Source organism: Pelecanus crispus, chromosome 4 (genome assembly GCF_030463565.1).
Source record: "Pelecanus crispus isolate bPelCri1 chromosome 4, bPelCri1.pri, whole genome shotgun sequence".
Taxonomy (NCBI): domain Eukaryota; kingdom Metazoa; phylum Chordata; class Aves; order Pelecaniformes; family Pelecanidae; genus Pelecanus; species Pelecanus crispus.
In genome coordinates this window covers 54,806,186-54,818,279 of record NC_134646.1, presented here as the reverse complement: position 1 = coordinate 54,818,279, position 12,094 = coordinate 54,806,186, and the positions used below count along the sequence as shown (strand labels likewise).

General features: G+C 33.7%; 1 protein-coding gene across 2 annotated transcripts in view; it reads right to left on the bottom strand.

Moving 5' to 3' along the window:
• SGCZ (sarcoglycan zeta) overlaps positions 1–12,094 on the bottom strand; it is a 227,852-nt gene that overhangs the window by 47,789 nt on the left and 167,969 nt on the right. Inside the window, exon 4 of one of the 2 annotated variants that reach the window (XM_075709321.1) lies at positions 4,521–4,643. The exons of the other annotated variant lie outside the window; for it this stretch is intronic. Within the exon in view, the coding sequence (XP_075565436.1) occupies positions 4,521–4,643 (123 nt within the window). The remainder of the gene's footprint in view (positions 1–4,520; positions 4,644–12,094) is intronic. 2 annotated transcript variants of the gene reach the window in all.

The window sequence follows — 12,094 nt, the reverse complement described above, 5'->3', positions numbered from 1 at the left end:
CAGCTGCTAACTACAAGTTTGGTTTAAAAAAAAGAGGAAGACAGAGACATATGGTGAAAGTTTTCATAGAAAGAATTACAACCATCTTTTGCAGCAGTCTGTCAGAAAAATGTATATTGAGCTAGGCCTTCTTAATCTGTTTTCTCAAAAGTACTCTGGCCGGATAAAGCTGAGTCACGACATATGCTTGTACTGTCACCGACGAGTGTGACCAATACAGTGTTTTCAAGTTCTGCTACAGGAATATCTTAGAGAGATCGTATTGCAATTAAGAGAAATATGAAATAAAAGCATAGGGCAGAAAACTTTGTATTAAGATTTAAATAACAGAAGTAAAAGTCAAACAGATACTCTTGCTTTGTAGCTGCAGAGGGAGTGAAGACGACTTCACGATGCTATAGATGCTGTCCATTCATTGGAACAGGGTGAATATAAGGGATGGAGAAATGTTTAGCCATGTGCAGAAAGGAACCTGTGAGCCTACCAGAAACACAGCTCCTTATTCCTGCTTGTTTCCCACTTCTTTGACAATATGTTTACTTCATCATGCCTTTCTCTTCCCTCCCTACAAAGCTCTATGATACATGTTAAACTTGGCGGTAGGAGGCATCCCTGTGCAAAGGGGCAATAGTCAGCTGCAATTCTAACAGCTCTGTCTAACAAAGCAAAAGTTGAATCTTTTTTCTTCTTTCCTTGAAAGACAAAGTAGAGAAGAGCTAACACATTTAAAAGAAAAAGCAAAAGTAACGATGGAATGAACAATAAGAAGTCTAAATTAAATGAGCCAACTGCCTAATTTTAAAGTGAGAGGCTCTTAACAGGGAAATATATAGCTGCAGTATCGCTAAACCAAAAAGTACTACTTCTGACTCCATACTTTTCTTACCTGGAAAATATATTGATACCTGCTTTACTAGCCTGTTTCTACGATACCTTTCTGCTTGGAATAGGCTGCCTATATAAAAATTTACAAATAAAAATGCTACAAAAATAATCAATGAGAAGCTGTAAACTTAAGCTTTCAAGTTTTTATTAATCAAGAAGTTCTTAATACTGCCTTATGACAGATTGCTTTTTAAAGCTGTGCATTACAAAAGCATTCTTCTGAACTGAGAAAAAATCATGTAAAGTAAATCCCACATTGCCATAGTGGTTTATAAATGCCCATGAAATGGGCATGCTTTAGAAAATTAATTACCAAAACGCATTATTTATTGGACCCATTCACAGTGAAGTGTTTCCAAAGAGACATTGTTCACAGCTAAGCAGGAAAATAAAATCAGGTTTTCATTGTAGTACCACACTTAAATAACTACATGTGAGAGTTTATTCTCCAAATAAGCACAGCTTATTTTTGCTTTTTGGTATTCATTTTTTGTTTTCTCTGTTCTTCCATAACTCCTTTCCTATAGTCACCCTAAGGTACCATGATTATCAAAACACAGGCTTGAGAAAAATACACTAAAAAATTTTTCTGGTTGATGTTTGACATTATGATGCCTTGCCAGGTTTCATCAGTCATATCATGTCATATAGAGTAATGCAGTCTGATTGATGCAACTCACAGGGACTCATCACCTTTCATGTGTTTGCTGAAGAATTGAAAGGTATCACACAATCTTTGGACAGAATTCAAAGAGCTACTATATGAAAGAAATATTCGGTTATTCTATTTCTCCATGAAGATAGCTTATTTTTTTTTTTACCCTTTGGGAGATTTTTTTTTTTTTTTTAAAATACTTTTCTGGAGATTCCATGGATTGTACAACTTTTAGTCTCCATTGGGAAATCTATGTTAGATAATTTCAGCTTTAGACTGAAGTCAACCGTAAAGCATACATGTCTTCTTATAGCTTTATTATTTGGCTGCAGATTAGTACTTATGCTGCAAAAAGCCTTTTAGGGATACAGAAATTGGGATATGAGGTTATTCTGTCTAAGCCTTTCAGACATACTCATTCATTTAGAAATCTAATACTCTTCCCTTCATTCTGTGGGATAATATTTTTCTTCTCTAACAGGATGATGGAAGGGTTAACCTGAAGTGGGCCCTAGGTATTTAAAGCATAAAATTTTGAAACTAGACTTTTATAGCCTCATTATAAGATAATTTACTAATGAAATCTGATTTCAAGACAACTATCCAGAGATTAGAAAGAATGATCCCAACTTTATTAAATTACTTTTGAATAAACACAAAAGATGACAATAATTTTCAAGTGATTTTTAAAAGTAAATTATTCTTTCAAATTACAATTACAAACCACCTTAACATGTTTTTCGAAAGAAACTGCCCAAAAATATTGGACCTTAGGCTATTTAATGGAACATAATTTGTATTTAACTTCATGACCTAAATGACAACACTTAGAACCTGATAAATGCTCCAGTATGCATATTTTCTTTGTGATATTTAAATGCTGCCTAAATCTTTCTTTTTGTGTGTGTGTGTGCATGTCATTAAACTAAATGTTTTTGTTGTTTTAACCCTAAAGTAATTTTTCTAGTTCAATGCAAGAATTTCTTTGAAAATTCAATCCTGACTCTTGTTTATTTTTCATTTTAGCTACAGAAGGAAAATAAATTACTTATACAAACTCTAGTAGTGATATTCTCTGGTAGGACTCAACAGGTATACAGTAATCCCTGAAACTCAGATGAATATATCAAAGCAGCATTAACTTAGGTTTTCCTAGCATTTACTTTTTTTTTTTACCTTTTTTTTTTTTTTTAATTTGGGCGGGGGAGCTTAATATAAATGCACATAGAGTCAGGTGTATTTCTAGAATTAAGGAGAAAATCCTGTTCTTTTCACAAGGAACAATCTTATATCCCATGCTAAGCATCATTGAATAAATTTTCATTAGTTGTTCTGCTTTCTCTACCACTGATGTCAACAGGTGCTGTAGGAACTCAACCCACTTTGAAGTTAAAGACAGCTGAGCAGTGCTTGGCTTTTGAAGTCTGATAAAAAAAAATTACCATGACATCTACAACTTATGATTACATTTCTTAATGGCAGGAAATCTAATCCTTAGTGTCATTTGTAAGATGTTTTATTTTTTAACTTATGATAGATGTTTTAAATCTCCTGTGTTGATTGTATGTTTAAGATTTATTTCCTCAGTATTTAATATTCTGAACGAGTTTGAACCTTAGCAGGATTTGGTATGAATCTCTTCTTTCTTCTTGTGTTATTTCAGTTATTGTCTTAGGTTTTACTATGGTAAAATTCTTGTACAACTACTGTCTATGAAGAATTGCTGCTGACTCAACAAAACACTAATGTCTCCCTCTCCAACCCCACATTTGGTAAACGGATATGATTTAGTGTATTATATTGGATACTGGAACATCATTAAACTGCCTGATTGCAAAAGCCTTTTTTTTTTTTTTTGGGTTTAGCAGTATTAAAACAATTTGCTTGGGTAAAGAAGATAGACACAGGTCAGATAGGAATGAAAGAGGAAGAAAAGTTATCCCACATATACTGGCAAGCAATAGTCTTGAGGCTTATGAAGAAAGTTCAGGCATAGCTTGACTCTGGACTTCCTGGATGTATTTTAGTGCTATATCTGGCATTACACAGAAGTAGAACTACTAATATATTTTTTTAAAGGCTTAAAGATGCTAGTAATGCATTTCTTAGTTTTACAGACCAGAAAGGGATATCATATCATAATCATCATAAACCAGAACCATCTTATACTTTCTACACAACTGAACTTCCAAACTAGTAAGGTTGATTTCAATTTCTGTAAAGCAGGCATCCACAGATATAGACTGACCTAAAGCTAAATTGGTGAAGCAACTAAAGTTTTGTATCTTATTCTAGATGATGAGTGGATAGCTCAAGACCAGACTAAGTTCAGATAAAATTTTATTAAGCAGTTAAAGCATTTATCTAAAACAAACTTAGGTAACCGATTTTTTTTTTATAAGCTAACACATTTCTAATATCAAATGAGTTACTGATATATATATGTAATGATGATAGTAAAATACCAATGAGAATTATTTTTCTTATTTTATTGAACAAATATTCAAGTCAAGACCAGGTTTCTACTTACTGGACTTCAGCTGAGCTTCCTAAAGTAAAGCAGAGTCCATAACCTTAATTCACATGGAAGTTAGACTTGATACTTTGTATATGGAAAAAAAAAAAAAGGCATAGTCTATAACAATAGTTTTTATCATTGTGAAGGGGCATTACCTAAACAAATGGCATAGGTACCACAAAACAATGCTTAATGGTAACATATAAAAGCCAAATCACTGTGGTAAGGGTGGTTTGTACCATAGTTGGTCCTGCAGATTTTAAACTGAAATCTGCTTTTAGAGGAATTTATTTTTAGATTATGCAATATCTTTTGGTTGGTCAAGCAATCACTGGTGATGATGACTTTTTCATCTCCAGTGGATGAAGATTTTGTAGAAGACTGATAGATTAATTATTACTAAGGGTATAAAAAAAAAAAAAAAGCGCTTACATCCATTTAGAAACCTTATTATTACCGTACCTGTTACTTTTAGTCTGTCAGCTCCAATGACAATCTCATCTTCATCTGCAGAAAACAATACTTTTCCACCTTCACTTGCCCTCACTTCAAATCTCTTACACTGGGCCTCCACAGCATCAGCTCCTGAAATCAAGGAAGTGAATGTTTCATCTAACATATTTTGTAAAAATAAAATTAATCATCAGCATACATGGAATATCTAAAACATACTGAATACAGGTATTATAAAATATATAAAATAATATTTATAAAATACTTGGCTTTCTGTAAGCCTGGTAGGTTATTTGTATTATAAAATATTGTTAAATTAATTTACAGAGTAACTATTTTTCTATTGAATATCAAGATAGAAGTTAATGTAACTATGAAAAACACCTATTTCTGTGTCATGTGGAAGTCAACACAAGAATTTAGAATGTACTTAAACTCTGAGATCTTTAAATGCCAATTCAGACAGAGCTTTCTGGGGTTTGCTCAGCTTAAATTGCAGTTTCTTGCCAACGGGAAAAAAGATAAGAGATGAGCCTATTTCATAAAGATCAAACCAACTCAGCAGAAAAGGGTATTTTTCATTCAGTTCTACTGCAAACTTGAACAGAAAATAACAACAAAAAAACCCCAACAAAACAAACAAAAGAGTTGAATTGAGATATCACATATTCTATGAAACAAAACTCCCAAATGTCTCAAAGCTCCAAAATCCTAAAATAATTCTGAAATCAAACAGACCTATGGAATTGCATGTAACAGTGCAACAAAAAAAGTCTGCAGATACCAAAACTCTGTGAAATTTACTATACTTTTCAATTTACAGGTCTTATCCTTATTCTTCACTGTTTTGTCTGCTAAATTGTTTCTGAAAATTTTTATTTTCTTTTATTAATAAGTGAAAGCAAAACTTCAGTTCTGAAAATGGTGTTGAAAAGCAATGAACTGCATATAGCACAACAAGCAGTAAGGCAAATTACAAGATTTCAGGGAAATCTGACAATTTTCTCATTGAACCCTAATTAGATTTCTAATGTACATCTGGAATGACCCATCAATCTATATGGGAAAAAATTATGGGGAAGGCATTATGGACAAAGAAATCCATGTATGTCATTTCAGTTTATCAATCTGGCTTATAGGTTTGTAAAAAAAACCTGCTTCCATAATGTGGAAATTTTCAGTTTAATATGCAAATGCACATTGTCAAAATATATAATAAGTAATTTACATCTCACAAACGTTCCAGGATGCTCACTAACAAAAGGTGTAACAAAGTCTAATTGTCCATCAGGATAAATGTAATGACAGTATATATTCACACATAGCTGTCTTACTGCATTCATCCATTACTCTTAAACACTTCCCAAAGGTCAGTGGTGGTGTTCCTGATAGTGTTGCCCCTGGGCACATCTGAATTATTTGTTTAAAATGCTAGCATTTAGCTAGCGAGTCACACTAGCAATACGGTTGGGAAGGTTACTCCATTCTTTTGCACCATCACAGGTAAAGATACCTTTTTAAAAAGATGTTACACACGTGTTTACATGTATTTTTCACATGAATGCCTTATCAGCATTTATCAGCAAGGCATTATCAGGCTTCTGGTGAGTTCAACAGACTCTTGTGTATCTGTCCAGTAGCAGAAACACAAGAGGCAATTAGAAGGTCAATTTATCAATTTTTTCAATTTTACACACAAGAGGAATTAGAAGGTCAATTTATCAATTTTTTGCAATTTTACTTCCTAGTTTGCAAATATGTTAAGCTTATCTGTTGTTTTGCAAAACAATTCCATTGCAAAATAAATCATATGATCGTTGACTATATCCAGTTTCTCTATGAAATTGGGATGACCACACAACTCAGATTACTGTAAGAACTGTAATAAAACAGATTATATTACTATTTAATTCATAAGAGGGAGAAAATATAATAAATTATAGACTTGTTTAAAATACTTGCAGAAATTATAGATGACCTTTTATAGATGACTTTTGAAGATTATATGATCCACTGATAATTTACACACAGCCATTATTCAATGCTCAAAATTATATATGATAGTTATGAGCAAACACTGTTCACAATAGTAAAACCAAGGTCTAATCCTCTTTAGATAACACTGCACAAAAATTTTTATTCTAGAATGCTTCCCATGGTTCAGAATGGGAAGACCTGTAGAGGCTAAAAAGATCAACTCTTTCTTGTTGAATATAAGTGCTTCCAGAAACCTTGTGGTTTGAAGGAAGATGTCTGAGAAAACATTAAAGTTGTTGCTAAAATTATTGATGACAAAAAAAGTGGTATCTTCATATTTAAAATAAGAATGCATGCTGCTACTTAGCCATTTCAGTACAGTTGGAAGAACAATTGTGCCCTCTCTGTGTACCACTGATATTTTACCACTGTGTCCTCTGGAGGGGAAAAAAACCATGCCTATTACTAAGTTGTTCAGGTTGCCCTAATAAATCATACACTAAAAGGTTCAAAGTCAAATAGACTGACCATGGTAAACAGAGAAACCATCTACATTTTACATAAGCTTTTTACAATGTCTAGCTTTTATTCATTGAATATATTTTCTTACTGCTTCTGTTGAAATCTTTCTCAGAACTGAAAAAAATTCTGATGCTAATCAAAACATTCCATTTTGATACACTTTTGGAATAGTGTTTACTTTTCGCTTGGAAACATTTGTTCTTAATTTTGAAATATTTAAAAGCCATACAATTAAAAGGCATTAATTTAATGCAAAATTTATGAAACCCATATTAAAATTGACCTAAAATATATTCCTTTGAAGAAAAATTGGAAGCAATAATTTTTTTCCAGTTTTAGTCACAAGTTTGATTTCAAAATCTCAAAGCCCTTCTGGAATTGTATATTTATTTTTCTGCACAAGTCTTATTTTCAATCACTTTGTACATTTCGTAAATTTCACTCTATTTTAAGACAGGTCTTAGAAGAGAATGTATTACACTTCACAAGGGCTGCATTTTGAATCATTATTGGAAAGCATAGGTAAGAATTTTGTTGTAGAGGTAAATTTCAGTTAACAAGAAATATGAGTTGTATTTTAAAACAATAAGCTTATGGTTTCAGGTTGCTTAATGACTACCATAAAGTTCTGTGTGAAACCTCTTGCATACCAGAACATATTATCAAATATAGCACTTGATAGACTATCACAATAATCAAGAAGTTTGCACACTTTAAAGTCTTTAAACACCACTATATACAAAGCATGGTATTCTTACTCCACCCATTTTGCAGAAGGAAAAGATGTTGCACAAGACAGAAGGGTATCACCAGTCCCTAAAATGCAGACAGTTCCTAATGGTTAGTGCATTCACGGTGCTCAGTAACTGGTGCCCTGCACGTGCCGGACTGGTGTGGCATTACCTGGACTGGTGTGCCGGCCAGGCACCCTGCCTGAGTGCTTGTATTTCCTTTGGAGAGAAACTGCAGCAAGGAGGAGGAGGGAGAACCCTTGACTCTCACTTCAACAGTCAGAGAGCATAATTCAGTCAAGTTTTGGGGAAACAGTCTGAGGACAAAAAGCTGAAAATCCCTCCTACAACATCTAGATAAAGGTCAGTCAGGATATTTGTGCTGTAACAGGTAATAACCCAGGTAGACTGAGTACATTCTGCTTTATGTGAAGCATTGTCTGTAGAGCTGTTTGTAAAAATACCATGCTCATTTATGGAGACAGGTAATGAGAACATAACAAAGGGGACAAACTTTTTAGCAGGGCCTGTTGCAATAGGACAAGGGGTAATGGTTTTAAATTAAAAGAGGGTAGATTCAGACTAGATAGATGGAAGACATTTTTTCCAATGAGGGTGGTGAAGCACTGGAACAGGTTGCCCAGAGAGGTGGTAGATGCCCCATCCCTGGCAACACTCAAGGTCAGGTTGGCTGGGGCTCTGAGCAACCTGATCTGGTTAAAGCTGTCCCTGCTCACTGCAGGGGGGTTGGGCTAGATGACCTCTAAAGGTCACTTCCGACCCAAACTGTTCCATGATTCTACAAAAACCCAAACACTCCATTCAACTGATCAGGAAAAAAATAATACAATAGAACCAGTGTTTATTGCCTTGGCCCAGGGGACTTGCTTTCTAACAGTGGAGGGTTGCAAAGCAAGGAGTCCACCACAGTGTGCTGCCTGCCTGACAAAAGCAGCAGCATGCTGCAGGGACAGGAAAGCAAAGCTGAAAAAGGATCGAAGGTTGGACCTGTCCTTGTTGTACAACCATAGTTATGGGTCAGGAAACCAAAGGATAATCACAAATAACTTAATACTAACCAGTTTCATCTTTATTTAAGAGCTGATGGTTGCTTAGCTATCTAAAAGTGGCATTATAAGTAGTGTGATGCTGTTAATTTACAGACATGAAAGATGTTAGTTCTGTAAAGAAAAGGGATTAGCAGAAAACGTGAGAGAAATCAAAGAGAAAAAAGACCTGCCACATTTCTACTCACTATGTATCACTGCAAGTGACAGCCCATGTTTCAATAACTGCGTTTTAAAACTTGCAATGTATTTAGGATAATACAGCTTTTCATGAAGAACGACTTACAGAACAATGATCTGTAGCTTCTACAAAGAAACGCATATATTTTAGATGCTCAGCATTTGTGCTTCTTCAACATCACATTCTATAAAAGTACACCTAGAATTCAGCTAGTCCAAAATATCATTAGAGGATATAACTCTACTTTTTTATGCTAAGAGAAATAGGCTGTTACTTTATGTTGCACTCAGGACCTAGCAGTGCATTACTTAGTATTCCTAACTTATTGCTGAAATGGTGGTTTAGTGTATTCAAGCCCCTTGAGAGATTACTACCAAAACATAATACATGTTAAGCTTGTCTCTTTGACGTAGAACCCGTTGTGAATGTTATGAAAACACTTTTGAAAAGTTTAACTGCCTACCGGGTAATCAATGCTATCAAAATGGAATTCTGTTTCATTACATTTTCATTTCCCAGTTGAAATAAGAGTAAGCAGTTGCATGTGCAATGTATTAGTGTATTATCTTCTTAGCCGTAATGCAAATTGCTGTGTTCCAAACACACTCCACAAACATATACGTTGCAAAATATCTGAATCTTTAATAGTACTACTAACAAAAATGATGAATCACCTCTTAGAATATTGTGCATGAACAAAGCAAATATTTTGAAATTTTTTGCTCAAACTTGTAGAGCAATCACACTATCCACTATGCTTATTTTCAGCATATCCTATCTGCTTCAATAATGCATACTCAGTTGAGAGAAACATGCAAGAAAATCTATCTCCCGAATTCTGTTTGGAAAGGTAATTTCTACCAGACACATGGCTATCTGAAAAGCTTTCTAGCTGTGCTACTTTATACTATACTACTAACCTACTTCGTACTACAGATGCAGTCAGCTTATTAATAGCTTTAATCATGATCAAGGGATGTCCACAGCAAACTCTCTTGTCAACTTGTGTCCAGGAAAATTATTTACTTGTAAATTCAACTGTATAATACTGAATTAAATTATTATGTTTCTGTGAAATTACATTAATTAAAAATATATAGATGAAAAATGTACATTTCATATTCATCTATATGTCATATATAATGATGGTTTATAACACATGCTTGTTGCACAGCAGTTGCATAATCAAAACAACCCTTAAACCAGCTACGTTAAAAATGGTACAAAGCATAAAATTGTTCATTTTAGCTATAGTGAAGATTTGTTAAATGAAAATGCTGGACAGTACATACAATATGGATACAGAAAATTATAGCACTGTAACCCAGATTAACACTAATAGAGAGTAAATTTCAAGACAAGAACTGTGTCTGTTTTGAATTTGGACAGTGTCTAGCTTGACTTACTTATTAAGTAATACCATAATAAGAACCATGAAGAATGCATGCTTTTAACATTTTGCTTTTTAAAGTCAATGATGCCTTGTAGTACTTTATTATTCAGGAAAACAAATTATAACCACTACTTGGAATTATAATAAATACTACCAAGAACTCACCAGTCTTCCAAGGTTTAGATATGATTATAAAGATACAATTTTAAAGATGGAAGAGTAAACACTCCATTTACCAAATATGATTTAATGCTGATCAGGTAAAAATCTCGATTTGTATAACACCATGATCACATGATAGAAGTGTAAACAGTTGGTGGTTGTTATTAAGACATGAGATCAAATTTTCTGTATGTGATAACTGTGCATAAGTAGTTTGGGTGGGGTGTTTTTTGGCATTACTACCAAGCCTATTGCTGTGGAAATTGCAGCTCATCCTGGGTAGCATATAGTGCTTTTTTTCACCGTTTGGAGAACTTGTACAGTCATCACAGCTTCCTGGCCAATTCAGATTTCCCCTACCAGCAGATTGAACCTCTTCTCAGCTAATTTTGTTGTTATGCATATTTTGCTTTATAATACACTGTATCATGTTTTTTTTTTTTTTTTTCTTTGGGAAAGGATATTCAGGTTTGAGGTCCTTTTTTTTTTTTTTCCTGAGTATTTTCGACAAAGTTCATCTCCCTTCCAATTTTCCATAAAATGATATAATAGAGATAATAATGCTTGTATGATACTTGTGAACGTAAGAAGTGATATAGAAAGTCATTACTGTGGAGACAAGATAGACAAGCTAAAAGTCATAATTGCCCTAATTGCAGCAGTATACACTCAAACATTACTTTAGACTTAGTTTTTAGATTTTTTAAGAATATCTAATACTGCTCATTACCCATTTAGCACACAAAATATGTTTGGGACTTTAACCCTATATATTAAGAAGATCATATGTTCTTTCTCAGCAGTAAAGCACTCCACTCCCACTCCTATCAGCAACAATGAAAGTAATACAAATGTTAAAAACAGGGTGAAGCTAACATTTACTTTGCTTTGTCTTCTGGTCCGTTTCCAGCCATCTACAATGCATTTCCATTCATTCTCAACTTACTGAAAAGTAAGTTGAAACTGAGCTGTGTGAGGAATAGTAACTATCAACAATACTAAATACACAGGAAGTTACATTTTTTTCCTCTTCTGTTGATAAAGACATTTTGTGTGATTATATCAGATGTAAATGAACACTAGCAGTTATGTCTGGTTTCTAAATCACCTTCTTTGTCCACCTGGCAGAAAACAAATTCAGAAATAGAAATAGATAAATCAACTACTGCAAAGGCAATTATCACAAATTTACAATCTTTGTAAATGGAAAACATAATGAAATTCAGTGTACTGTCTTTTGATTCTTCAATGAAAATGGGTTATTTAAACATTTGTTAAATGCAGGATATTTTTGGATGACAAAGAAAGTTATGAGAATGTGTTGATGCTTCTGGGATTGGAGATAAAAGAGATAAAGCATTGTTAATAAAGATTCAACCCCCAGCTGGGTGTAAAATCAATACTTGTGAAATACACACCTGGACAAAATTCTGTTAATATTTGTAGGAATGTTAGATATTATATTATTTTGGCCACCAGAGGTCTCAGAAATTTTTCAGTGCATGCAAATGCAATAATGCAAATGAAGGACTCATACCAGCTGAATAGAA